Source organism: Necator americanus, chromosome IV (assembly GCF_031761385.1).
Source record: "Necator americanus strain Aroian chromosome IV, whole genome shotgun sequence".
Classification (NCBI taxonomy): Eukaryota; Metazoa; Nematoda; class Chromadorea; order Rhabditida; family Ancylostomatidae; genus Necator; species Necator americanus.
The window spans coordinates 29,741,491-29,768,269 of record NC_087374.1 but is presented as its reverse complement, the minus strand read 5'-3'; the positions used below and the strand labels follow the sequence as shown (position 1 = coordinate 29,768,269).

The 26,779-nt window shown below is 43.1% G+C and overlaps 5 protein-coding genes across 8 annotated transcripts; 2 read left to right on the top strand and 3 right to left on the bottom strand.

Annotated features, from left to right (window-relative positions):
* Positions 1 to 1,145: 1,145 nt before the first annotated feature.
* Positions 1,146 to 6,460, bottom strand: RB195_003197 (uncharacterized protein; the record flags this gene model as incomplete). 2 transcript variants are annotated; one of them, XM_064200750.1, is made up of 13 exons in its annotated part: positions 1,146 to 1,434; positions 1,497 to 1,663; positions 1,719 to 1,828; positions 2,020 to 2,188; positions 2,332 to 2,442; positions 2,497 to 2,587; positions 2,879 to 2,969; positions 3,078 to 3,142; positions 3,197 to 3,332; positions 3,833 to 3,908; positions 4,007 to 4,080; positions 6,174 to 6,297; positions 6,362 to 6,460. In XM_064200750.1, 13 exons carry the CDS (start codon positions 6,458 to 6,460, stop codon positions 1,146 to 1,148), a joined length of 1,602 nt encoding a protein of 533 aa, XP_064056631.1. The 2 variants fall into 2 exon arrangements, with proteins under 2 accessions (XP_064056631.1, XP_064056632.1); XM_064200751.1 differs by having other exon boundaries at positions 6,362 to 6,397.
* Positions 6,461 to 7,564: 1,104 nt separating this feature from the next.
* RB195_003196 (uncharacterized protein) lies at positions 7,565 to 7,879 on the top strand (the record flags this gene model as incomplete). Its single annotated transcript, XM_064200749.1, has 1 exon — positions 7,565 to 7,879. One exon carries the CDS (start codon positions 7,565 to 7,567, stop codon positions 7,877 to 7,879), a length of 315 nt encoding a protein of 104 aa, XP_064056630.1.
* Positions 7,746 to 8,201, top strand: RB195_003195 (uncharacterized protein; the record flags this gene model as incomplete). Its single annotated transcript, XM_064200748.1, has 1 exon — positions 7,746 to 8,201. The coding sequence occupies one exon, from the start codon at positions 7,746 to 7,748 to the stop codon at positions 8,199 to 8,201; it is 456 nt and encodes a 151-aa protein (XP_064056629.1).
* A 2,715-nt stretch (positions 8,202 to 10,916) lies between these two features.
* Positions 10,917 to 13,757, bottom strand: RB195_003194 (uncharacterized protein; the record flags this gene model as incomplete). Its single annotated transcript, XM_064200747.1, has 1 exon — positions 10,917 to 13,757. One exon carries the CDS (start codon positions 13,755 to 13,757, stop codon positions 10,917 to 10,919), a length of 2,841 nt encoding a protein of 946 aa, XP_064056628.1.
* A 6,552-nt stretch (positions 13,758 to 20,309) lies between these two features.
* On the bottom strand, positions 20,310 to 26,258 carry RB195_003193 (uncharacterized protein; the record flags this gene model as incomplete). Of its 3 annotated transcripts, XM_013450001.1 has the most annotated exons (7): positions 20,310 to 20,461; positions 20,552 to 20,700; positions 22,023 to 22,169; positions 22,717 to 22,851; positions 22,907 to 23,049; positions 25,923 to 26,044; positions 26,132 to 26,258. In XM_013450001.1, 7 exons carry the CDS (start codon positions 26,256 to 26,258, stop codon positions 20,310 to 20,312), a joined length of 975 nt encoding a protein of 324 aa, XP_013305455.1. The 3 variants fall into 3 exon arrangements, with proteins under 3 accessions (XP_013305455.1, XP_064056626.1, XP_064056627.1); XM_064200745.1 differs by lacking the exons at positions 22,717 to 22,851; positions 22,907 to 23,049 and having other exon boundaries at positions 25,936 to 26,044; XM_064200746.1 differs by lacking the exons at positions 22,717 to 22,851; positions 22,907 to 23,049; positions 25,923 to 26,044; positions 26,132 to 26,258 and adding an exon at positions 22,547 to 22,659.
* Positions 26,259 to 26,779: the final 521 nt, after the last annotated feature.

Genomic DNA, 26,779 nt, shown 5'->3' with positions numbered 1-26,779 from the left:
GCTGTCTTTCCTCAACGTGGAAATACAGTGGTCCAGCGGTGAGTGGAAGACACGATGGTCTTGAAAACCTAGTAGTAAAAACATATTAGTTCACTGTCTTCTCGCTCACACTTGGAAAACAAAGAAATCAGTCATTTGGAACATGTTTAGGACAGCCGTAAGGGTGACATCTGATGTTCAGCAGCGGATCGATGCGATTAACCTATCGCAACTTTTGATGATTACATTGTTGATGCACCTCGTAGTCCAGGTCTTACTGCGCAGCGAGATTATACCACGGTGGATGACTCCAAAAAGATCAATTTCTGCTTACCTTTCATAACCGACGACCTGAATAAGGCGATAAGGGCCAGTCTCGTTAGTTGTGGTATGAGTCAAGAGAGAGCTGTGGAAATACCTCCCGCAAATCTCAAGAAGCAAATAGTCCCAAACAGAATTTACGACCGCATTTGTCTGACTCAAAACTGTGTAACATGTCTATTTGGTAAGGCAGGCGACTGCATGGTCTCTAGCGTAGTTTATTTTATTTCGTGCAAAACATGCGGCGAATAATACATTGGAGAAACAGGGTGACCTCTTTGTGTTCGTATTAAGGAACATCTAGATGGGATGGAACATTCAAATGCAGCAACCCCTCTCGGAACCCATCGCGGTGTGGTCGTTAGCCGTTGGCCAGTTGGCCTTAATAACGTTTGTTAACAATCTTGGCTGTTGCTTAAATGTGACTATCGACGAGTTGTTTCTGAATCGTCGATTGCGAAGACGATTCATTCTAGGCAAATTTGTCTTGTGCCCCATAAACTAGCTCTACGAACACATGTGCAAAGCATCAATTCACTTCGCCTTTATTGTACCATATAAACACCCATGTTAGAGGGGTTACCGAATAAAGTACTTAGTATCCTGCGCGGCAATGACAGAACATTCTTCATCGCAATTTATTGACTATTGCTACTCCAACGCATTTGTTCCGCTGTAATGCATGAAAACCAATGCAGGCAACGAGTCTATGATGAGATGGCAACAACCTAGAAATTCTTTTTAAATTTTCTACTTAGAAATATTATTTCTAGGTAGAGAATTTAAAAAGAGACATTTACGACCACTTCAAATCGAGGAAGTGACAGAGGTTAGATAGGAACACATCAAGCTCTCTTTTCCTTCTTGGAACGGGAAAGTATCAAATATAATTTCACTGTTACGAATTTCAGCAATTTCCAGGAAATGTATAAAATGATATTCAGCATAAGTAGGAGGAATGCAACCACATCAAGAGAATGATACTGGAAAAAGTTGAGTTTGTTTCCAGCCGGTACGAGATTATCCAACGTTTTGAACTCGGCCACAAATTCGGCCCACGAGACCAGTAAGTGCGACGTACTTACTGGCTTCTTCTTTACCATCTGTGAGAGTCGCCTGATTTTTTGAGAGTAGCTGCAATAACCGATTAAAGTCAAAAATTGCCATATTGGTATCGGTGCGAGGAGAAAAAAGACCTTTTATCACCAAGTATTTTACTGAGAGCTTCAGCTATCGTATCCGCGCTAAGATCACTCTTACGAATACTGACAGCAAATTGGTGTTTTTCAGCTATTTTAGCGTTTTTTGGTTGGTCACCAAACGAGGGTATAGTGATCATCGCAACACCGGCTGAGATTGCCTCCTGAATATCATGGAAATATACAGTTATTACTATATAGCAAGAATTGTTCACTCACTTGCACACTGTTGTACCCTCCGTGTGAAATGAATGCTTTTGTTTTTGGGTTTTGTAGGAGATCAGATTGTGGAAGCCATTTGAACAAGTGAATATTTGGCGAGATCTTACCTATGAAAAGATTTCTTTAGAACACCGTTCATGAAGCAGAGAAGTGCCTTCGATTTCAATCCTTCTCTGAATTATTTGGCATTTATAAAACGTACAGGGTTTTCAGAAGCATTCGCTTAAAATATAAGACTAAGAAAAAGATCAGCAGGAATCATTCCCATCTACACACTGTTCCGATTTCAATAACTGACCATGTAAATCCGTTCCTTGGTATTTGCATAAGAAGTGGTATCTGGGGAAACGTTTGAAAGCATCAATGAAAGCCATTTTCCATTTAGAAGGCATTTTGTGGCTAGGAGCTACCGTCCCGAAAGAAAACACCACTATGCCCTCAGCGGTGTCTACTATCTCTTGGAATTCCTAAATCACGAGATTGTTTCCGAGAAATGAAATGACGAGTCTGAGTTCATAGAATTGATGTTAGGAATGTCCGAACAGATTCCGTTATAGTAAATAATAGTGAAGTACTTCAGTAGAAAAATCCTACAAACAAAAATTACTACTTGTGGCAATGGTTTTGCATCCTTTTCCTGGATTCCAATCCCACCGATGTTTGCAATTTTCGCCAATGTTGGTCGAGGAAAATCATAAAGCTCGTTTAAATTCACCATAACCTATTTAATAACTTCAAACGTCATCAGTTCAATTTCCAATGCTGAATAGCCTACCAGAGGGCACTTCTTTGCTACGTCCACTAAATCAGGAAAATCGGGGCCAATCAGCTCTCGGAAAATAGCCGTCTCGTCATCCGCAAATATCCTGTAAACGCATGTGCACAAAGTGCTTTTGGAAAAATACGAGAAGAAAAGGAACACGATCTTTCTTTTTTGCGCAGATAGTCGCATCGAGTTGAGTACAACCGATGAGCGCGACATGAAATTGGTTGCGACAGTGCGAAGTGAAGAGAAATTTTCCTCTATGAAAAGAAAAGCCGTGTGCAGAGGCGGACGAGTCCCCATTAGTCAGTTGAGCACACAGCACGAATATACTCGTTTCAAAAGTGATGCCCTGCTTCTAAGAACAAGGTAAAATAACTGTTGTTCTGCTAACCTTCTCCACACGAATGGGACTAATGTGTGACCAATCAAACTTTTTGTCCTTTCTATGAAATTCATATGGTCAGAGCTTTCCATGATCATTGCTGTAAAGTCATAGAGTTTAGTAGAAAAAAACTATGGTCTTCAAAGAGGAAAACAGCATTGTTGAGGAACGAACTGCGTCTCATAATCATTGAAAAAAGGAGACTTACTTGGAGTGTAGCTGGGAATACTTGGGACTCCCATGTAATAAGCCATAAAGTCCCTATGAGCGCCACTTGAAAAACGAAAGGTTAATGAAAAGTGAGCAGCGTTCAAACACCTTCTCTACCTGTTAAGCCAAATCCATGATGGGATCTTCGCATAGTGAATTAGACCGATTGGACAGACGTCGTACATATGAGAAAATGCGAGGTCGAATTTTTCCGCCTCCAACCAATTCAAAAATCCCCTGTTTTCAACCATTTCTGAGAGAAAAACAATCAGTTTGAAAACGATATTATTCTCTCAACTGGCTCCCAACGTAAAGGCAGCGTATCACAAAACTGAAGGAGTCGGGAAACTACAAAAAATGATGACCTCGGAGTGTGGGTTACGACTATGAGAGTTGCTCAGTTTCCCTTTTCATTGATTTTCTTATTCCTTTTTCTTCTTTTTTCATTGATTTTTGTCTGCTCGCCCATAAATGCGGCACAAATTTTTCCATCTCCAACCAGTTTAGAAATTCTCTGTTTCTAACCATTTGGCCCGTTCCAACTTCTTGTACATCTTGGGAACGAACGCAGTTGTTTTTGGATATCTAGGGAAACTTAGCAGAACCACACTCATATTCATAATGTAAATTTTGTCTTTAATTAATTAATTAGACTTTAATTTTGTTCCAATTTCCATTTTATTAGGCTTCGTTCTTAAATGTATTGTATTATACTGGATAGCATGGTAGAAGGTTCCAAAAAATACCACTTACTTCGGCAAGACATGCTCAGAAAGGTCGCCATACGATTCACGTGTTCTCTCAATCTGGGATCCCATGCAGATGAATCCTAAGTAAGGAAGTCCTTAATACATTGCTCATAACTTCACAGATACTACCATTGCTTATTTCTACTCCAATATACCTAATTTCTATAAAAATCCTCGCCTCAAATGCAAATTTGCTCTGTTCTTCTTCAAAAGTCTTCTTTTTCACGCCACTGGACGCATTTACTCGATGAGCTAAACAAACACTGCTTCAACAATATGAAAGTTGTGCTGCTGAACCTTGACTGCTTGTTCGAGTTTACATCGCAGTCCATTTAAACACTTTGCAAAGGTCTGCTGGGCTAAACAGAAAGAGGGCAGTTTCTGCCAATCGCCCATAATGCTCCTGAACCAGTATCTCCATGAGCAAATTATTGTTCTTACAGAAATAAGTTATCAGTGGTTAGTGTTGATGCCCATCCTCCCCTGAAATCTATCATTATCAGGGATTAAATGGCTTTGGAGCTGAAAATAAGAATGAGATTTCGCAAAATTTGTATGATTTCGATCCATTCGATTCTGGTTATATATATGCGTTCATTCATTGCTTGACGTGCCCGTATGCTGTGCTTTGTGATTTTAACTTTCAAAAAAAAACGAGAATCCACCACCGCTTATCGGTCTTTACGGTCTTTTATGAAAATGGTGAGGTCAGCATCAACCTCAACGACCAACAAGAATATGGCAAGAAGCTAATGCTTTGGATCTACTAGGATCAGCTCGGAGTGATCCGAATATGAGCTCTCCAACCTAACAAAACCTGACAAAACATTGAAGAATGTTATCAACATCACTTGATGCAATGAGGAGAGCATTGAAGCTCAAACGCCCTCAATATGCCAAAATACATAACAAAGTGATCTTACAGCACGATAACGCTTGAGCACATTCGCTTGAGCACAGCGCAAAAGTCGTCAAGGATACTTTAGAGGCGCTTCAATGGGATGTCCTATTCCACCCGCTGTATTCAACAGACATTGCTCCTTTCCACTGCCAGGGTCGATGACCAGCAGCCTGGCCGAGCTGCACTTCACTTCTTATGAAAAAGCCAAAAATTGGGTCGATTATTGGGTAGCCTTAAAGGACGAGGAATTTGCCCAACTCGGAATCCTTATGCCACCTGAAATATGAAGAAAATTCGTAGCTAACGAGGGACAATACTTTGAATAAAATACAATGTACACGTTCCCCTGAATAAAACTTCAAAGTTACAAAAAAGCCCTCAAACCTTATTTGTACGTGCAATATATTAATTGGGTGGAAGAAGCTGAGCAGCTCTGGAATTGCTCGCTTTTTTCCTAACAAGCTGAGTAGCTCTGGAGCCGAAATCACACATGTCTGCGTCAGCAGGACTTACTTTACAGAGAACTTAGATTAGGTGAGCGCGATCATACTACTCATGAACTACACTTTTATCCATTATACACATATGAGGAAAGATGATGTCAACGTCAAATTTGTAACAGTCGCTTTATGCATCAGGTGATACGATGCAGCTGAAAAGAAATTCTTGTCTAAACAACGCCTTAACGAAAAAATTTATTAGGCTGACTATTTCTTGCACATATGTAATTATTTTCGTCAACTTCTAACTTCATGAATGAAACTGAAAATAATAACTCTAAAGGATAAAGTATTTAGCACATCAATCGCTCGGAATGAATCAACATTTTTGACAACAGTTCGTAATCGTTGATGTTCTACGCGTTTTGGCCTACCTCCTGCGCTACCGATGTAATGTTCAATGTTTTTATCCTCCCAAACGAGTATGGCAGTAATCTGTCGATGAGGGGCACCGTTGGCGCTGAGGCGGATTCGAACCATGGATTAAGCGTGTATTCGCAGCCTAACTTCTTTCCGATTGCGCTACACCTTCCCGCTTTTTTACACATGCATACTCTTCAAAATTTCCCATTTTCCTAGCTACCACTGATGATCAGCTGTCGATGTACTCTGTCATGAGTAGGCGAATCTATAGTATTCCTCGGAATTCGCGTCATCAGACTACCACCTGTTGCTGGTCATTGGACAAATGCTGAAGCAAAAAAATTTCAGTCTTTTCACTGACCACGCATCTGCTATTGAGTTGTTTTCAGACTCTTTTCTGATAACGAGAGATTCTAAATCTTTGATGAATATATCAACGCATGATTATCAGGTGTATGATTAAGGAACCGATTTGGAATTGCGACTTGATATTCTTATGTAAAAGAACAAGTACTCAAACAAATATTATTTGCTGACATCTATGTTACGAAGACTTTATCTGTAAACTGACGCTCACGTACTTTTGACTTCTTTCATAATTTTAACGTCTTTGGAGTCAAAGTCATCAATTGCGGTTATCATCAGCATTGTGACATCATGACCTGCCTTTGCGAGCGTTTCAGCTACTCGACTGTTGAAAAGAACCTGAAACTTGACAGTCAAAAGGATTCCAAATTATGAAGAGTTCTCAGAAAGTTGCTGTACTTACTTGACTATTGGCCATATTTGGAACGAAAAGAACCATTTTATAGGAAATAATGCATGGAACCAATGCCAGAATAAAAGATGATACTTGAAGAGGAAGCATTGCTCTATTAAAAATGAGATTGATCTTTTCAAATCAAAGTAGTAAGTTTGAAGAATAATGGATTAATTAGAAAATATTCGGCATTGTTGCCCAGTGTGTTTAAATCATTCAGTAATCAATGCACTGAAAATTGATAAGAGTTCAGATGCCAACAGTGATTTGAGGACAAACACTTTAATGCTAGCCCCCCTCGAGTCTCACTAGTGGAGAAGTGTGGCTAATCCAAAGCAAAATAAGTAGTAGTTTGCAATAGTGGAAAAAACAGGAATCTGTGAAGAGATTAATTGAAGAAGAGACAACAATAAAATGATGGGAACAGGATGAAGTCATAATTTGTTACTCGTGATGCTCAGTCATGCTGTTTTTGCAAGTAGACTTACCCATCCAAGATTTTATATTGCACTGGAGGGTACTAACCAAAGAACATAGCAAATTTAAAATATACTAGTATACATTCATTAGAGGGATCACACCCGTTTAGTTGTGAGGCTGCGTGGCGCGTTCCAAGGTGGCGGACAGGGGCTAATCGCGGACCAAAAGCGACAGGTGGATTCAGGAGATATACTCCCCGTTTTTGTTGAGCTAGGATCGACTCTTGATATCATTGCATCTCATGTGTCGATCCAGCCGGAAGCCAGCAATCAAGTGATTGGGAGGTGCAAAGGAGGCGGTTGGAGTCGCTCCAACAAGGAAGCTACATCCGTCGTGCCCCAGGAGAACACAACGTTCTCTCAAAAACTCATGAGACTAAAGGCTCGCAACGCGTTCATGGATTTCAAAATTGTATGCATCTCACATTAATGAGAACGAGTCCCCTGACTCCAGAGGGAAGCTTGGCTACGGTAGCGTCGGGAAGGACGGGGTTGCAGAAGTCATCTGTCATACTGAAACGAAAAAGGACGAACTTATAACGCACGCACGGTTGGATCGGATGCGGCCATTGAAGATCAGATGCAGGCCAGGAAGGATAAGCACAACATTTTCAATCTGACCGAAACCAAACGATTCCACTCACTGAATGAAGTAGATAAAAATGGAGGAGTGTTCTTACAATCATGAGGCGGTGGATGAGTTGCTGGAGTTAGCAACCTTATCAACATGAGTATGGGAAAGAACATCGGCTTTTTCAAACAACTCACTACCGGAATCGGACGTCTGCGGATGAGAAGATGTGGTCCAACACAAGCTTTGACTTCGCTCGTCGCTTACGCTCAAAAATCAAGCTACGAAGAAGAGGAAGTCGAAACTTTCTATATGGACCTGGAGAAGTTCTACCAAGCAGATCATGCTTTCTACAAAGTCACAATTGGCGATTTCAATGCCAAAATTGGCCCAAGAAGAACGCCTGAGGAACTTCACATCGGGAACCACGGCCTACAATGGAATGAACAGGGGAGAGGCTCTCCGTGTTCATCATGAGACCATCCATGGGAACTCGCCATTCCAAAAGCACCTTTCTCTACGCTGGACATGGGAGTTGCCCGGTGGAGGGTACCGTAATGATATAAACCACAACATCGTCAATAAAAGGTTCTGCCTGACAGACGTCGCTGTTGTGCCAAAGTTCTATGCGGGATCGGACCATCGCCTCCTCCGAGGAAGATTTTCTTTCACAAGGAGAGCAGAAAAAGCCGCCAAGTTCAGAGAGAGACATCCCAGAACTATCATCAACAGGGATCTCTTCACTACGCTAGCCGGCTTTTGGGAAGATTCCGCAATGGACAACATCGACGAGGAATAATGAACGTTGCGCGAAGAAGACTGAGAGTCCGAGCTCGCAAAGCTTTGCAGAGCGCCAATAAAGGAAGACCTTAAAGAGAGAAGAACAGAAGTGCTGGCTGAGGCTGCAGAGGTGGGGAAAAGCATCTGCTATGCCTGTCGAGACTTCGCCGGTCGCATAATGAGGATGACTGGTCTTGCGAACCCACAGGGAACAACCATTGCATCGAGAAGAGGGATGAGAAAAATCATCTACGACTTCTAGTCTGATCTGACAGCCATGTCCACTTCCTGCCTCCTCACCGTCTGAGGGAAGATAGAAATTTCATTCCAGAGGTTCTCCTGTCCAAAATACGACATGCTATCATGTTGGTAAGAAATCGTACGGCACCCGATCCCGACAGAATAAGACCAGAACACCTGAAGAACCTTCCGCCAGCACTCATCAACACCCTGGCGAGGCCTTTTACACGTTATCTGTCGAAATGATTAGCAAGACCGTGTTGTTGTATAAAAGGGGAGATCCACATTGACATCGGCAGGTATCGCCCAATCTGCTTACTGTCCGTCATCTACAAGCTCTTTACAAGACTGATCCTTAATAGGATTGAAAAAGTCTTGGATGAAGGACAGCCATGCGAGCAAGCAGGTTTTCGAAAAGGAAAAAGCACGATATACCACATTCACACTGTTTCGAAACTCATCGAGGTATCACGAGAGTACAAGATGTCGCTCTCACTTTCATAGACTAGAAAAAGGCCTTCGACTCACTTGAGACGGAAGCGGTCGTGGAAGCCTTGGACAACCAAGGCGTCCCTACTCAGTACATAAAGGTAGTTCGAGAGTTGCACAGTAACTTCAGGACCGGAATTTCGCCATTCTGATTCGGAATTGAACATGATGAACGACCTGACACCCGAGCTGGAAGAGACGAGCGGCTTTGAGAGCGTATAATAGCATCGAGGATGTAGTAATGAAGACCAGGAACACCCGGCTCCATGCTGCTCACCTCTTCAACACCACTTCAACAGAGAGTGATGTTAAGAGTATCCCGTTTTACGCAAGTGAGGGACGGAATTCCAAGTTCTCTCCTACGTCACCGATCGAAAGTTAGAGACGCCGCCGAGATGGAACTAAAATAAGGTGGGCCGGACACGTGATGCGCTTTAACGACAACCGCTAAACCAGAGCCGTGAGCGTCTGGGTTCCCCGCGATATTAAGCGCAGTACAGGAAGACAGCCGACCCAATGGTTTGATTTCTTTACTAAGTCCTTCAAAGACAACTACGATGCTCTTCGTGTCCCACGCGAAAGGATGAACCACGAGCTACACTGGCACGCGATCGGGACAAATGGAAGAATCACTGGCGCCCGCTCGACCAGTTCGAAGCTCAACGGGAGTCAACGTGATCAAGGTGATCACACTTAGGTTGAATGATACAGAAATAGGCTTCTTTATTGTGTGAACAAAATTTCCAGTTCAACGTAATATAAGTGAGATAATTTGGAATTACTAAAGGCAGCATACTACGAATCTGGGATGGTACGGATTTCAGATGGATTATCCGTACACGGGGTCGAAGATTATGGAGACCGGGGTACTTCCGCTCATCTCTCCCTGAATCACTGCAAGCAGCCGGCCCGTGAATGCTATTTAGTACGATGCCTTCTATTGCAGCGCACCACTCTTGCACGCGTAGCGTCCCCGTATACGGATACTCCACCTGAAATACGCACCACCTCAGATTCATGGTATGCTGCTTTTAATAATTCTAAATTTTTCTAATTCTTATCTCATTTATATTATGTTGAACTAGAAATTTTGTTCACACAATAAAGAAGCCGATTTTTGCATCATTCACATTCAATCAATCATTCTTATTTTCTACAGTAAATGCAACAATAGAAAAATAGTTACATTTTCACTGTAATAATTCTTTTCATATTCTGCCAATATACACAATAGGAAGGCAACTATTTATTGATGATTGCTTGTAATTGTCAACGTTTTTTTGTTATTTACCAGAGTTGCCAGAATGAGCATAACGCCAGTAGCTGAAATGAGCGATGTTATGTCAAAGTGGTCAATTTCGTTTCACTACAACTTCTGTCATTTGGTAGTTGCACCAGAAAATATAGAAAAACTATTTTTGATTAATCAGTTATCTATTATGGTGTACACGGTGGTTGATCTTCTTTCTTCAATGATAGAAAAACATACCTTGCGTTGGCAACAGCGATGAAAGATAGGACCAGAACTGTCGCGACGACAAGGAATTTCATCTGAAACAAGTGGGTAACTATAGGTTTGCTGAGACCTTCAATTCTTGTTCTTCCCTGATGTTTGCAAAATTTCTGAAGTACTTTATGGCTCTCATTGTGAACAACTGCTATTTATAAAATTGTACGGATGTTCTTAGCAACTTGAATAAAATTACAGGAATTTTCAATTGTTAGCTGGCATGAGGGGCATCCTAAAAAAAACATTCCTGATGTGATTACTGCATACAAAAAGAGACTAAATTCAGATTTTGTTTTTGTTAATTCGACATACGTTTTGCAGTGGTCGCGAGCACTTGGGAACTATTTGCGGCCACATTTTCTACAAAGTAAATGTAGGTGGAGTCTCAGTAAGCAGAAGAAGTTTTTCTTTTCAAACAGGGTATCACTTTTTGCGGTGCAGTCCCAACTGTGAAGGAATGGATTGTTGCAAAGTGGATCACGAAGATCACCTTGATCACCTTGACTCCCGTTGATCTTCGAACTGGTCGAGCGGGCGCCAGTAATTCTTCCATTTGTCCCGATCGCGTGCCAGAGTAGCCCAGTGGTTCCTCCTTTCGCGTGGGACACGAAGAGCATCATATTTTTCTTTCAAGGACTTCGTGAAGAAATCTGACCATCGGGTCGGCGGTCTTCCTGTAGTGCGCTTAATATCGCGGGGAACCCAGTCGCTCACGGCTCTGGTCCAACGGTTGTCATTAAAGCGCATCACGTGTCCGGCCCACCTTGTTTTACTTTCCTTGGCAAACGCGGCGGCGTCTCCAATCTTCGATCGCTGACGTAGGAGAGAACTTCGAATCCCGTCCCTCACTTGCGTGAAACGGGATACTCCTAGCATCACTCTCTCAATTGCGCGTTCAATGACGCACACCGCGTTTTCTTCCTGCTTGCGAAATTCCCAGGTTTCCGAAACATAGGTCAAAGTAGGAAGTACGGTGGTGTTGAAGAGGTGAGCACGGAGCCGGGTGTTCCTGGTCTTCTTCACTATATCCTCGATGCTCTTGTACGCTCCCCAAGCCGCTCGTCTCCTCCTGCCCAGCTCGGGGGTCAGGTCGTTCATCATGTTCAGTTCCCGACCCAGATAAACGTAGCTGGTGCATTCGGATATGTTCGTTCCGTTGAGCGTGAATGGGGCATCCGAGACCCATCCGTTCCGCATGAACATCGTCTTTTGTAGATTCAGCTGAAGACCGATGCATCCACATGTTTCGTCGAATTCGGTCAGCATTCGTTCCGCTTGGCTGATGCTAGGTGTTACCAGTACGATGTCATCAGCAAAGCGCAAGTGGTGTAGCTGCCGACCATCAACCTTCACTCCCATGTCGTCCCATTCCAACTTTCGCATTGCGTTCTCGAAGGTGGCTGTGAATATTTTGGGTGAAATTGTATCACCCTGTCGGACCCCCCTCCTCACGTCAATGATGATGTTCTTGTAGAATGGCGAGATTCCAGTCGTGAAGTTACTGTACAACTCTCGAAGTACCTTTATATATTGAGTAGGGACGCCTTGGTTGTCCAAGGCTTCCACGACCGCTTCCGTCTCAACCGAGTCGAAAGCCTTCTTTAAGTCGATGAAGGTGAGACAGAGCGGCATCTTGTACTCTCGTGATACCTCGATGAGTTTCGAAACAGTGTGAATGTGGTCAATCGTGCTGAATCCTTTTCGAAACCCTGCTTGCTCGCATGGCTGTCCTTCATCCAAGACTTTTTCAATCCTATTAAGGATTACTCTTGTAAAGAGCTTGTAGATGACGGACAGTAGGCAGATTGGGCGATAGTTGCCGATGTCATGTGGATCTCCCTTTTTATACAACAACACGGTCTTGCTGGTCTTCCACTGTTTAGGAACCTTGCATTCCGACAGATAACGTGTAAAGAGCCTCGCCAGGGTGTTGATGAGTACTGGCGGAAGGCTCTTCAGGTGTTCTGGTCTTATTCTGTCGGGACCGGGTGCCGTACGATTTCTTACCGACATGATAGCATGTCGTATTTCGGACGGGAGAGCCTCTGGAATGACTTGTCCATCTTGCCTCAGATGGTGAGGAGGCAAGTGGACATGGCTGTCGAAGAGATCAGAGTAGAAGTCGTAGGTGATTTTCTCCATCCCCCTTCTCGATGCAATGGCTGTTCCCTTTGGGTTCCGGAGAGCAGTCATCCTCGTCTTGCGACTGGCGAAGTCTCGACGGGCATAACGGATGCTTTTCCCCGCCTCTGCAGCTTCAGCCAGCACTTCTGCTCTTCTCTCTTTAAGGTCTTCCTTTATCGCCTCTCGGCAAAACCTTGCGAGCTCGGACGTGAGTTCTTGGTTCCCTGCGGCTCGTGCTGCTCCACGCTGGCGTATCAGCTCAAGAGTTTCAAGAGACAGACGCCTCTTGGTGGTTTTAAAACTCTCAGCCTTCTTCGCGCAGTCGTGAAGGTGTTCGACAAGCCGGTCATATTCCTCGTCGATGTTGTCCATTGCAGAATCTTCCCAAAAGCCGGCTAGCGTAGCGAAGAGATCCCAGTTGATGGTAGTCCTGGGACTTCTCTCTCTGAACTTGGCGGCTTTCTCTGCTCTCCTTGTGAAGGAAAATCTTCCTCGGAGGAGGCGATGGTCCGATCCCGTATAGAACTTTGGTACAACACCGACGTCCGTCAGGCAGAACCTTTTATTGACGATGATGTGGTCTATTTCATTACGGTACCCTCCACCGGGTGACTCCCACGTCCAGCGTAAAGAAGAGGGCTTCTGAAATTGCGAGTTCCAATGGATGGTCTTAGTCGTCATGATGAACTCGGAGAGCCTCTCTCCCTGGTCATTCCATTGTAGGCCGTGGGTCCCGATGTGAAGTTCCTCCGGCGTTCTTCTTGGGTCAACCTTAGCGTTGAAATCGCCAACTATGACCTTGTAGAAGGCATGATCTTCTTGGTAGAACTTCTCCAGGTCCATATAGAAAGCTTCGACTTCTTCTTCTTCGTAGCTTGATGTTGGAGCGTAAACGACGAAGATAGTCAAAGCTGGTATTGGTCCACATCTTCTCATCCGCAGACGTCCGATTCGGGTCGTAAGTTGTTCAAAAGAGTCGATGTTCTTTGCCATACTCGTGTTGACGAGGACGCCAACTCCACCAACACTTCTACTGTCGCATGTTCCTAAGAACAGTTCTTCTCCAGTTTCATATACGGCGTTGAGAGGGTGACGTCGTCTCGTCTCGGTCAGTCCGATGACGTCGTACTTGATCTTCTTGGCTTGCATCATCAGATCTTCGATGGCCGCTTCCGATGCAAGCGTACGTGCGTTATAAGTACAGATCGCCATCCTAGTCCTTTTCCGTTTTGGTAGCCTACATGACTCCTGCAACCCCGTCCTACCTAGCGCTACCGTACCAGGCTTTCCTCCGGAATCAGGAGACTCTTTTCTATTACTGCGTTTTGCTTGAAAATTTTAAAACCCATGGGCAGGTTGCAAGCCTCTAGTCCCATGAGTTTCTGGGAGAACTTTCGTTCTCCCGGTGTGGACATGTGGAGCTTATTTGTTGGAGGCAACTCCAAACCGCCTCCCTTGCACCTCCCAGTCACTTTATTGCAGGCTTTTGGCCGGACCGACGTGGGATACAAGGATGTCATGAGTCAGTCCTGGCTCAGCAGAAACAGGGAGTCCATCCCCTGAATCCACCTGCGTCTCTGGGCAAGCGCAAGGTCGCTTTTGGTCCGCGTTTAGCCCCCTATCCGCCACCTGGGGACGCGCCACGTAGCCTCGCGACTAACCGGCTGTGATCCCTCTAGTGAGGGAGATCCGTGGGATCACGAAGAAAAACCAAAAATTCAGATTTCTGGCACGCCGCTAAAACATGGTATTGACATAGTAAAAAAGGCGTAACTTTTGTTGGCTTTCGAAATTTTCAAAATTTTGCGTCAAGTATTGCTTAAACCAAAAGCAAAGAGGGGAGAGGGGATATGTGCGAAGAGCATCGCTGGAGATCTTTTTATTCGTGCGTTTTAGCAGCCCGTTAACGATATGCGCATGACATATGCTACGCGCATATGGTTAACGGACTGCTGAAACACGTTTAATGACATGTACGGTGTTTAAAACACTTTTTAAAACGTGTCCCAATATTTTTTCTCATTGATATGCAACCAATGGCCCGATAATTTCATGTGACGAAATCAAGTGTTCTCCACTTGATGGAAGAGGAATCGGCGCTTAATTGCAGCATGAATTTCAGATCAACGCAGGACATTGTCGAAACATATATGTCGATTTCAAGATTGAGATTATAAGTTGTAAGTTTTCCGATTTCGAATGAAGAAAAAACTGAATTCAGTCTACTTTTGTATGCAATAATCACATAAAGAGCTTTATTTTTTGCTGCAAAAATTAGGAAAGAGCAAGTATTGGAAGCTCCAGCAAACCTATAGTTACCTACTTGTTCCAGATAAAATTCTTTGTCGTCGCGACAATTCTGATCCTATCCTTTATCGCTGTTGCCAACGTAAGGTGTGTTTTTCATTCATTCATCTATCATTGAAGAAGGAAGAACAACCACCGAGTACACCGTAATAGACAACTGATTTATCACAAATAGTATTTCCAGATTTTCTGTTGCAACCACCAGGTGATAGCAGTTGTAGTGAAACAAAATTGAACGTATTGGCTTTTTCACGCCTTGCTGTTTTGGAAAGTAACAAGGTGATGTTTGCAAATAGGACCAATTATCAATAAATAGTTGTCTTCTCATCGCATTCATGAACAAATGACGAAAGGATGTGATTCAAGTGTTCCTGGCTTTCCTATACAGAATTTCTTGCTCCAACCCTCCTCCAAAGAAGGCTGCACAATTCTGCTGCTCGTCGTATATAGCTACCAGTCTGAACGTTCGACTGGAGCCTGACTTCAGACATTCTTTGGTGTTCGCTTCACTCCCCTTCACTGATCAATGAAAATTAATAGTAGTGGTATCTTCTGTGAAATTAGATTTGTGTTATTCAAACAACGCTTTCTTCCTCATTTTTTTGAATAACAAAAGTGAAAGATAGAGGGGTGAGACGGGTCTCGCGGCGTCGCATTGGGTCGCAATAATTTCGTGTGCATGGTGGAAGAGGTGAAAAGGTGGAAGGTGTTACAACGGTTTCATAGCGGTGGCCACTGCACACATTGCATTTCTTTTCTATGACTCCGAATAACTATCTCCTTTGCTTTAGGTTGGTAACAAGGCTTCTTCAAAAAGTGGAAACACCCATGCAAACGGCTTTTTAAATAGTAGCCAACAGCTTACATGATCTGAAGTGGAGCGTTATCTTTATCAGTACGATAATGTTGTTCACGTCATTTTACATTGAAACATCATTCTGTGATAACTGTTGCGGGAAAACTGGAGGAAAACCCATACTTCGAGAAATGCTCTCCATTCGTATCCGTATTATATTGGCATTGAGAAGTGTTTGGAACTGAGGTTTGAATATTTTCCAAACGTGGAAAGCGTTGTTTGAATAACACAAATCTAATTTCACAGAAGATACCACTACTATTAATTTTCATTGATCAGTGAAGGGGAGTGAAGCGAACACCAAAGAATGTCTGAAGTCAGGCTCCAGTCGAACGTTCAGACTGGTAGCTATATACGACGAGCAGCAGAATTGTGCAGCCTTCTTTGGAGGAGGGTTGGAGCAAGAAATTCTGTATAGGAAAGCCAGGAACACTTGAATCACATCCTTTCGTCATTTGTTCATGAATGCGATGAGAAGACAACTATTTATTGATAATTGGTCCTATTTGCAAACATCACCTTGTTGCTTTCCAAAACAGCAAGGCGTGAAAAAGCCAATACGTTCAATTTTGTTTCACTACAACTGCTATCACCTGGTGGTTGCAACAGAAAATCTGGAAATACTATTTGTGATAAATCAGTTATCTATTACGGTGTACTCGGTGGTTGTTCTTCCTTCTTCAATGATAGAAAAACACACCTTACGTTGGCAACAGCGATTAAGGATAGGATCAGAATTGTCGCGACGACAAAAAATTTTATCTGGAACAAGTAGGTAACTATAGGTTTGCTGGAGCCTCCAATTCTTGTTCTTCCTTGGTGTTTGCAAAGTTTCTAAATTATTTTATGGGCCTCATTGTAATAATTGCTATTTATATAAATTGTTGGCTGAAAAATAGGCAACTATAGGTTAGCTGGAGCCTCCAATTCTTGCTCTTTCCTAATTTTTGCAGCAAAAAAATAAAGCTCTTTATGTGATTATTGCATACAAAAGTAGACTGAATTCAGTTTTTTCTTCATTCGAAATCGGAAAACTTACAACTTATAATCTCAATCTTGAAATCGACATATATGTTTCGACAATGTCCTGCGTTGATCTGAAATTCATGCTGCAATTAAGCGCCGATTCCTCTTCCATCAAGTGGAGAACACTTGATTTCGTCACATGAAATTATCGGGCTATTGGTTGCATATCAATGAGAAAAAATATTGGGACACGTTTTAAAAAGTGTTTTAAACACCGTACATCTCATTAAACGCATTTTAGCAGCCCGTCAAGCATATGCGCATAGTATATGCCATGTGCACGAATAAAAACATCACCAGCGGTGCTTTCGCACATATCCTTCTCTCTCCTCTTCGCTTTTTGTTTGAGCAATAATTGACGCAAAGTTGATGAAAGCCAACAAAAGTTATGCCTTTTTTACGATGTCAATAACATATTTTAGCGGCGTGCCAGAAATCTGAATTTTTGGTTTTTCTTCGTAATCCACTTTGCAACAGTCCATTGCTTCACATTTGGGACTTCACCGCAAAAAGTGATACCCTGTTTAAGAAGAAAAAAGTCTTTCTTTTCTTTGAGGACTCCGCCTACATTTACTTCGTAGAACATATGGCCGCAAGTAGTTTCGAAGTGCTCGCGACCACTGCAAAACATATGTCGATTTCACAAAAACAAAAAAAAATCTGGATTTAGTCTGTCTTTGTATGCAGTAATCACATCAGGAACGTTTTTGTAACATGCCCTTCATGCCAGCTAACAATTGAAAATTCCTGTAATTTTATTCAAGCTCCAAAGAACTTCAGTAGAATTTTATAAATAGCAGTTGTTCACAATGAGAGCCATAGAGTACTTCAGAAATGTTGCAAACATTAGGGGAGAACAAAAATTGGAAATTTCACTAAACTGCTAGTTACCTACTTGTTTCAGATGAAATTCGCTGTCATCGCGACAGTTCTGGTCCTATCCTTCATCGCTGTTGCCAACGCAAGGTATGTTTTTCTATCATTGAAGAAGGAAGAACCACCACCGAGTACACCATAATAGACAAATGATTTATCACAAGTGGTATTTCCATATTTTCGGTGCAACCACCAGGTGTAGCAGTTGTAGTGAAACAAAACTGACCACTTTGGCAAAACATCGTTCATTTCAGCTATTGGCGTTATGCTCACTATGGCAGCTCTGGTAAATAACAAAGAATCGTTGGCAATTACAAGCAATTATCAATAAATAATTGTCTTCCTATTGTATATATGGACAGAATTTGAAAAGAACTATTTTTTTATTGTTGCATTTACCGTAGAAAATAAGCTGAATGATACAAAAATCGGCTTCTTTATTGTGTAAACAAAACTTCCAGTTCAACAGAATATAAATGAAATAATTTAGAATTATTAAGTGATAACTCAACAAATTCATCAGATTTTCCTATTGTTACTGTTTCTGTATTCGACTGTATTTAAGGAGTATGCCAGAGAAGTAGCTAGAACATCGCAGTTTTCGCGTCACGATCGCCAACACGGCAAAAAAAAATCAAGTAGACATTTAAATCGTTAACTAAACTATATTCATGTTGACGAAGGTGTAAAAGTCCTGTCTCCAGTTCTTAGAACTTCATTTTTGCATTTTCATACAGGTTCCAGACTCGACCCAAGTACGAGAAAAAGATTAAAGCTTAAAGGCAGCATATAACGAATCTGAGGTGGTGAGAGTATCCATATACGAGGTCGTAGATTAGGGAGACGGGGGTGGTTCCGCTCATCTCTCCCTGGATCACTGCGAACAGCCGCCTCCAGAATACTGTTCCGTACGATGACATGTATTGTAACGCTACACCCTTTGCATCACCCCCGCCCTCCGATTCGTCGAAAATGAATTCGGATTGTCCCGATAGGCAGTAAGGGACGCTACGCGTGCAGGGGTGGCGTGCTGCAATAGAAGGCATCGTACTAAGCATTCAGCGGCCGGCTGCTTGCAGAGATTCAGGTAGAAATGAGCGGAAGCTCCCCGTTCTCCATAATCTTCGACCCCGTATACGGATACTCCACCTAAAATCCGTACTACCCCAGATTTGTGGTATGTTTCCTTTAAGGAAATCGAAGAAGACTCTTGCAGTGTGAAAGATGCGACAGCTGAATTGTGTAGAGCTCCTAGGCAATGACCATGTCTAACAAGATTTTCAGACAACAATTGTACCGCCTACTCGCTTTAAACATTTGTCTACAAAGCATATACATTTCGGACAGCAGATTTCCGCCAGGAATTCCTCCATGAATAAAAAAAAATGAGGGCTTATCAATTACCAATGATTTTGTACCGTTCGTAACAGTTTGTGAGCTATGCGATTGTCCCCCAATTGGTGGTTTACCAGCCTCGCTAGTCGGTAAGACTAGTCAATATGTTTTCTCTTTTGGAGGTGTTGCGTAGTGTACTTAGAACGAAATCGAGGGTAACTGGCAAGGAGTGAGGAGGAGATTGCTGGGATATGGATAGCATTAGTGACCTCAAACCATTTACATGCCTTTGATTAGCATGAATTTGTCAAAACGTCTGGCCGATAACAACGTTTCACCAAAACCTCGTTGGAATAACAAGAAAACAAACGCAGTACTCTTAGTGCTGGCGAGGTGTGGAAGCGTCGAATATATATCTGATCTGAATCTGAGGTGGAGTGTTCGTATACGGTATAGTAGACTGAAGAGGTGGGTGATTCCGTCTATTTCTTCCCAACTACCGTAAAAATGGCCCGGAAGGTGCGGCGCGTGCACAAGGCTGGCGCACTCCAATCGAACTCGCTGTAGAAAGTGGCGCGCCGGAACGCTCGAAGCCGTATCTTCCTGGCCGTGTTTTACTGCAATTAGGAAGAAATGGACGGAATCACCCCCCTCTCCTTGATCTACGATCCTGTATACGAATACTCCACCTGAAATCCGTACCACCTCAGATCCGTGGGGTGATGCCTTTAAATGATCCTAAGCATTCACCCTGTGGTCATTTTGCGACCCTTGCCAAAGCTAATCCAACTGAAAGGACACTTAGCATGCTGTGCATAGTTTTTTTATATATACGTATATCTATATTATACTATATTATGCATGTATATATAACTTTTTTTTGAACGTGGATGTGTCAGGAAGGCGGATCGAGATAGGGTTGCGACCTTATAAGGCGACAAGCAAAAAATGTTTAGTAATAAAAAGAAGGAGTCATTTAAAACGTTCGTCTCGTGCAGATACATCAAATTTACTTTTACTTCAAAGTGTTAGTGATATGCTTGTGATCTACATCAAGAAGCTCTTCTGAAACCCTGTCTGTTTCGGACAAATATAAAATGCAAACAATCGAGGTAATAACTCATAGCAGGAACTTTAGGAGATGTCGACGTGCTGGTTAAACTAAACATACAAATCAATTAACTTCCTCGATACTGTTGATCAGTCACGTTGTTCTGGAAAAAAATAATCTTGCTCAACGATCAGAAACTACAGAAACTGTCGGCTACGCAGAGAAAGTGTCTAAGATACTGCGGATATGGTGGGATCGCCGCTTATGAATAGGTGCTGACAAGTATACTCACATATAGCGTATTTCAAAATTTCTATAGGAAAGTAGGAAGAGAGTAACCAAAAACAACAAAATCGTAATAGTAGATCTGCACAAGGCGACGATACGTCTTCTCATCAATTAGAAGATGCCGCTCTACGCTCGCTCTGTCCGACGTTTGAGATGTCGAGTTGTTCGACTTCTGTCCTGTGAATTTCGAGTATGACAGAACATTGCCTACTTCACATCTAACATAAAGAAGAAAATCACGATCAGAATCCGAATAATTTTCCTTACTTCGTATCTCGCTAGCTATGACGACACGATACGACTGAGGCACTCCTGCTCTCTCATACACTAGATCAAGTTGGCGCACCAGTTCCTCTGTTTCAGTCGAATAATCGACGAGTACGTAGTTGTTCAAATTAGTACGGTATTGGCAGTACCTGAACGGGCAGAAGTTTGAACCTACGTCTAGAATTTTTGTTCCCTTTGTCACCGCATTGCAAAACTATATCCACCGATCGGTCGAAAGTATGCCTGGGCGGATAGCGAAAAATAACAGAAAAAAACAAGAGAAAAAAGAATTAGAAAACTATATTTAGGGATCTGCAGATCATCAGGGATCATCAGACAGCCCCATGGAGAAGAGAGTCGAAAGCGACTTCGAATCTGCTTTTGGGTCTCTTCTCCTCGGGGCTGTCTTGTCAACACGCTTCGCGCCGACTGAGGACCAGAAAAGTTCGTTCTCCTACATGATGACCTGAACCAGCGAACAGCTGCTGCAGTTCAAACATCAGACAGATGTACACCTTCGTTTGAAGTAGTAACTGGAGTAAGACAAGGGGCAGGTCTCGTACAGTTCACCTTCGCCATCGAGGACATCACGCGAAGGACAGTTGATCACTGTCCTGCTGACATCGTCTTAGCTCCATTACGGTGCTATTTGACCGATCCAGAGTACGCCGACGATGCTGCTATATTTGCGGAAAGCGGTACGAAACATCGAGATGTTTTCAATTTTGTATCGAAACTAGCTGTAGCTTACGAACTACGTCTTCATTGGATATGCTATGCTGCTATGCTGAAGAACAACGACAACTACGAGTGCGAACTACAGCGGAGACGGGCTAAGCCCTGTTCTGCAATAAACTCCTCAACCAAGTGTTTGTGGTCGACTTCCATCGCCAACAAAGTCGGGCAACAAGTTTAACTATCCGATATTCGTCCTATCTTGATGTATGGATCGGAGACTTGGCAGCGCCGTCTACGCTGTTGGAGAGGGTTGGCTGCATTGCATTAGTTGGCCAGAGCCTATGGTCACAACGACGTCGAGAAAGATGAGGACAACCGCACCAGGCAACAATATCGGCCTGCCAATTAGGTCAAGTAAGTCTAGGGATAACTCATTGACAGTTTGATAACGATAATTAGAAAAGAAAGTCATTGGTGTATAAATCCACTTGGGATGCGCCAACGCGTTCTACTGCAATGCGTGATCGTTGAGGTTTTTGGAACGCGTATTGGCCTATACAATGGCTCGCGGGGGCCAGCCGGTGATCAAAAAGGTGTTTTTCATCCACTCAGGCAAGTCTGCTATCAATTTATCGACCCCGATCAAAGGCTTGCTTTGTACTAGAGTGGTCTCAAACCATCGACCGTGTGGCTACAGCGGACTTCTAACCGACTACGCCACGCCCGCTCCTATAACAATAATTACATTGACTGAAATATTATTTACATCTTCCACTTTGAAAAACAATCTTACCATGTCTGTGGAGCGAAATGCGCCAAATCGAAATCGTATTCAGTCATTTGTGAGTTGTAAGCCTCCCACAAGGTCTTGTACAGTCGTTCCACGAAACAGTTCAGGTTTTCGTTACATCCATAGCATCGATAATCCTTAGGAGCTTCCCTGTATATGACAAAATCGGATTAAGACTGCCTGAAGCCTGTTGCAATTGCGTAGAATTCTGCGCTCAATGTGGCGCACTAGAGCCAGCGACTGCGTGGTGGGACCATTACTCATCCCAATAGTCGGACTGCAGCTATCGAAAGAGCTAACAGTTACGATTGAGGCAGGACTCTCGTTGTCGCTGCAGAGATGGTTGAGGTTTCATCTCGAGCACACTCGCTAGATCCACAGAGCAGTTTACACAATTGCACCACGCTTTAGGTCGTTTTGACCTGACTAGAACATATACCAAGATCAAAAACGAAATGAAGGACGATGCATGTTGCGTAGGTGGCTGCGCTCGAAGCGATACGCAACAGTTAGAATCTAGGACGGACCCCTGCCGACACCATTCTTCGGTGTAGTTCGTGGTAGTCACACCTCGACGCAAACGCCATCCCCACTGCGCTACTTCAAGTGCAGTCGCTTGCGCAACTGCACGGTGTTTCATGTTGTTTGACCCTATCATACGTGACGACAGCACATAGGAACAAACTCTAATTCTCACGTAATACATTTGTTTACGTATCCACTAAGAAATCGATCTATGGGGTGCCGAACAACGGAGAACATCGTCTGGTTCCCTTTTGTGCTAGCTTGAGCGTCAGAAAAATTGTAGAATGTGTTGTCCTCATAGCAGTACCTAAACAATGTGATAAAACTCAGTTGTACCTAATTATCCTGGTCAAATGCATCACCTTGTGCTATGCGATTCTGAACTAATAGTGCGATTTCTTTCAACGAATTCATCATGGAAGGATAGGAAACACATAATGGCTGATCGCAGTGTTGTCATCGTCTTTTCCACCAAGCATGTGGATAAGTTGAAAGGTGGAGAAGTCTGAAATGTTCTCAACTGATACATTCTCAATCCGCTCCGAACCATAACGCTCCACCGCACCGCTTCAAGCGCAGCCGCTTACGCAACTGCACCGAGCTTCATGTCATCTTGACCAAACTATACACCAACGGCTTCCATGAAGCAGGAAACTATATTACATCTAAACCAAAACAAAGTTTTAGCGCTCTTTTTTTTGCGAACAGAAATATTAATTAATGATATAACATTAATATTAATCAATGATATATTTTCCGTTTTTTCGATTATTAGGAATTATTAGGAACTGATCCCGAAGATGTCCAGAAGCGAAGAATAACTATAGTAATCGGGAGGTTGTGCACCGGCAAGATTGCAAAAACAAATGCCGCTATATTGAGGTGGGATACTTATTTACAACAATCATCGCCGTCATTCGCTATGGTTCCCTCGATTTCAGCCGATAGCTGCATCGCTCCACTTCGAGTGCAGCCACGTACGCAACTGCACTGAGGTGTATATAGTTAGGAAGCACGGTGAACTCGTGGGTTACTGGATGGTCTAACGTGTCTTCTCTCCGTCGCCAAAGATGTATGCGGTCTAGTGTTGCCTTGGTGGAACATTACTCCTCTGTGACTTTCTGATTCTGGCCGGTTTCTTAAAAAAATTGTTTCCTTTAATTTTATCAGTTGTCGACAGCAGAGGTCCGAATTGACATTTCAGTTCCTCGGAAGCACCTGAAAATATATCACACCTTTGTAGTCCACCAAAATGATAGCATGATCTTCTTTGGATGGAGATCAGCTTTGAACATCGTTTGAGTAGGTTCATCCGGTTTTGAGCGTGATTGTTTACGAGTAGCATTATTGTAAACAATCCATTTTTCATCATCAGTTGCTATTCGCTTCAAAAATGTGTCATTTTCATTGCGTTTGAAGTGCAAATCGCAGATACTAACTCACTGGGTTAACGGCATCACCCCACGAATCTAGGGTGATACGGTATGTTGCAATGCGCAACGTTTACGCTTCGTCCAACCCCCCTCCTCCTGCGATTTGCGAAAACCAATTCGGAAGAACCGCAGGCGGGAGGCGCCACAAGGATGGCGCGCTGCAATTGAGGATGTCGTGAGAAACAGGGGGTTTCCGTTTCCACTGATATAGTGAGAAATGGACGGAATCCTCTCTCTCTCTCTCTCTCTCTCTCTCTCTCTCTCTCTCTCTCCCTCTCTCTCTCTCTCTCTCGCTCTCTCTCCCTCGCTCTCTCTCTCGCTCTCTCTCTCTCTCGCTCTCTCTCTCTCTCGCTCTCTCTCTCGCTCTCTCTCTCTCTCGCTCTCTCTCTCTCGCTCTCTCTCTCTCGCTCTCTCTCTCGCTCTCTCTCTCTCTCGAATACGAATACGAATACTTCACATGAAATCCGTACCACATCAGATTCGTTGGGTGATCCCTTTAACTTTCGTTAAACACGGAGTGAAAAAACCGTTTCTCCCGACGATTGCAACGCGCCGCATCCAAGTGCGAGTGGTCTAGGGTTAGTGATGACGTCTCACAACCCGATTAAAGTGAAACCAATGAAACGGATACTTAGGGGATTGAAACGTGTACATGGACCAGCTTTCTAGCGTACCTAATAAGAAGTGAGCGACACTCGCGCCGTTTTTTCACGACGATTAGCCGGATCCCTCACTCTATAACCCATCTCCAGCTTTTCCCGCAGATTTCCCCACCACGTCAGATTCGTGGTATGTTGCCCCTAAGAACTGCGAACTCAATCAGTAAAATCATTACAGCCCCTGAATATTTTATAATAACTTTTTGTGCATCTGCGAGATCCTTTGGTAACAACATTGGTTTCTCGCTAGCACAAACAATTAAGGATTGCATAGCGGAGTTAAAAACGCGTCTTGCGGCTGAGATGTCTGCGCTGAACTCGTGTAATAGGCAAAGGACAGCGAAAAGTTGCGTAAAGATCTCTGATTTCTTCAACTTCTGACTTCCTAAGGGCTGTTTTTTGTTACAGCAGAAAACCACGACTTTCACAACGCCTTTGGCAGCATCGCAAATCGAGGCACTGAGTGAGTGTGCATCAGGGGAACAGCTACGCTGAACGCGTTACGATCTTCCGACGCAAGATCCTCCGATACTGCACTTTACCGTACTATCGCCTGTACCTCTCCTCAGACCTGTGTATGATAGTGTAACCAGCTTACGTATGAAACTAATAAACGCAGTGACACATTCAATCTTAACGTAATGGATAGCCAAAACTCAAAAAAAAAATCCAGAGGGTACTTTGCAATTTTTTTGCTCCCTAGTTCTTCTTGTACTTAATCTAAACCTACTTACGTGTGATATTTGTACAAACTCTCGAGAACGGGTGTCAGAGCTCGTATAAAATGGGCAACGATGTAAGATGGCAGAAATGGGGAATGGTATGAGATGAACCGAGCACCTAAGCGAACTAAAATTAAACGGAATAACTACTGCTTGAGATAATTCCAAAAAAAAAAAACTGTTGAACGAGTAAAACCCTAGATCCCAATGATATTCTGATGAAATTTCTGGAGAAAAAAAACCACCTCTTATCTTTTCCTTGCTGCGGCCTCCTCCGCCATACCAATGGATTTGTTAGACTTAGTCAAGTCAAAACCACCTGCAATTTGAGTTGCGGCTGCACTATTCGAAGTGGCGCAGCGAAGCTGGCGGTTGCGAAGTGAGATCATTGCTCATCCCTGCGGTTCGTCTGAACCAACGAGGATCCCCCGACTGGGACCGCTTGGGTGCGCTGGAGAGGTTTTGCAAGGGAAATATACTAGAAGGGGAAGACGCGCCTCTTCTTCTGATAATTTATGGATTATTATTGTAACGAAATACTTATTCAAGTAATCAACTACTAACCACATACACTGACCAGTAGTTGTAGAACGGCGGCACCAAATGCTCTGCAATGAATGGTGCCGTCTGAAGCGTTTCACTTTCGATCTGTTCGATAATCTCATCAAAATTTGCAGTGAACTTTCCTGAACGAATAGGTTCACATGCCATGGAGATCATAGGGAATACGACAACTTCCATCTAAACGCTGCAAGGAAAATCAAAAAGCTCACTTTTATGGGAAAAAGCTATTACTTTTGGAGTAGCTTTGTCCGCATCTTCGGAAGAACGGATCACAAGATTCAGAAATACGGATGTCACGAAGAATGATGTGAGAATAAGCACTATGTCACGATTCATCGGATGCAAAACAGATAAGACCAGATTTTTTCCACAAAAACGTTGATGGATCTAGAACTATAGAAGGGAATGTTTTTCGAAAGTGGGATTATGAGTATAGAAATGGAAAATGCTGTTGGCTAATAGCGAAGAATTTGTGCTTATCGTTTCGTGAATCTCCGTTCTCGTTCCTCGATTTCCGGCTTGGTAGGCGTTCCTTGATCATTCGAAAGATTGCTCGTAAGAGCGGAATCGCTGTAAGATCATATGCATTTTCAGTTGGTAATAAACAGACTAGGGAAAGTTCTTAAAAAGCTGATGAAAAATGAAGTTTTGATTTCTTTCTCCTACTAAGAAATGTCAAAGAGATATTGCCTTCTCCACAAACTGACAACTTCACCTACTGCTTCTATTCTACTCATTTTTCCCTATTGTGCTTTAAACGAAGACCTTCACAAATTAACCAACGAAAATAGATCCAAACCACCTGGAAGAGATCCTTCTTCTCATCAGTCAAATATATGGCAATATAGATAATATGG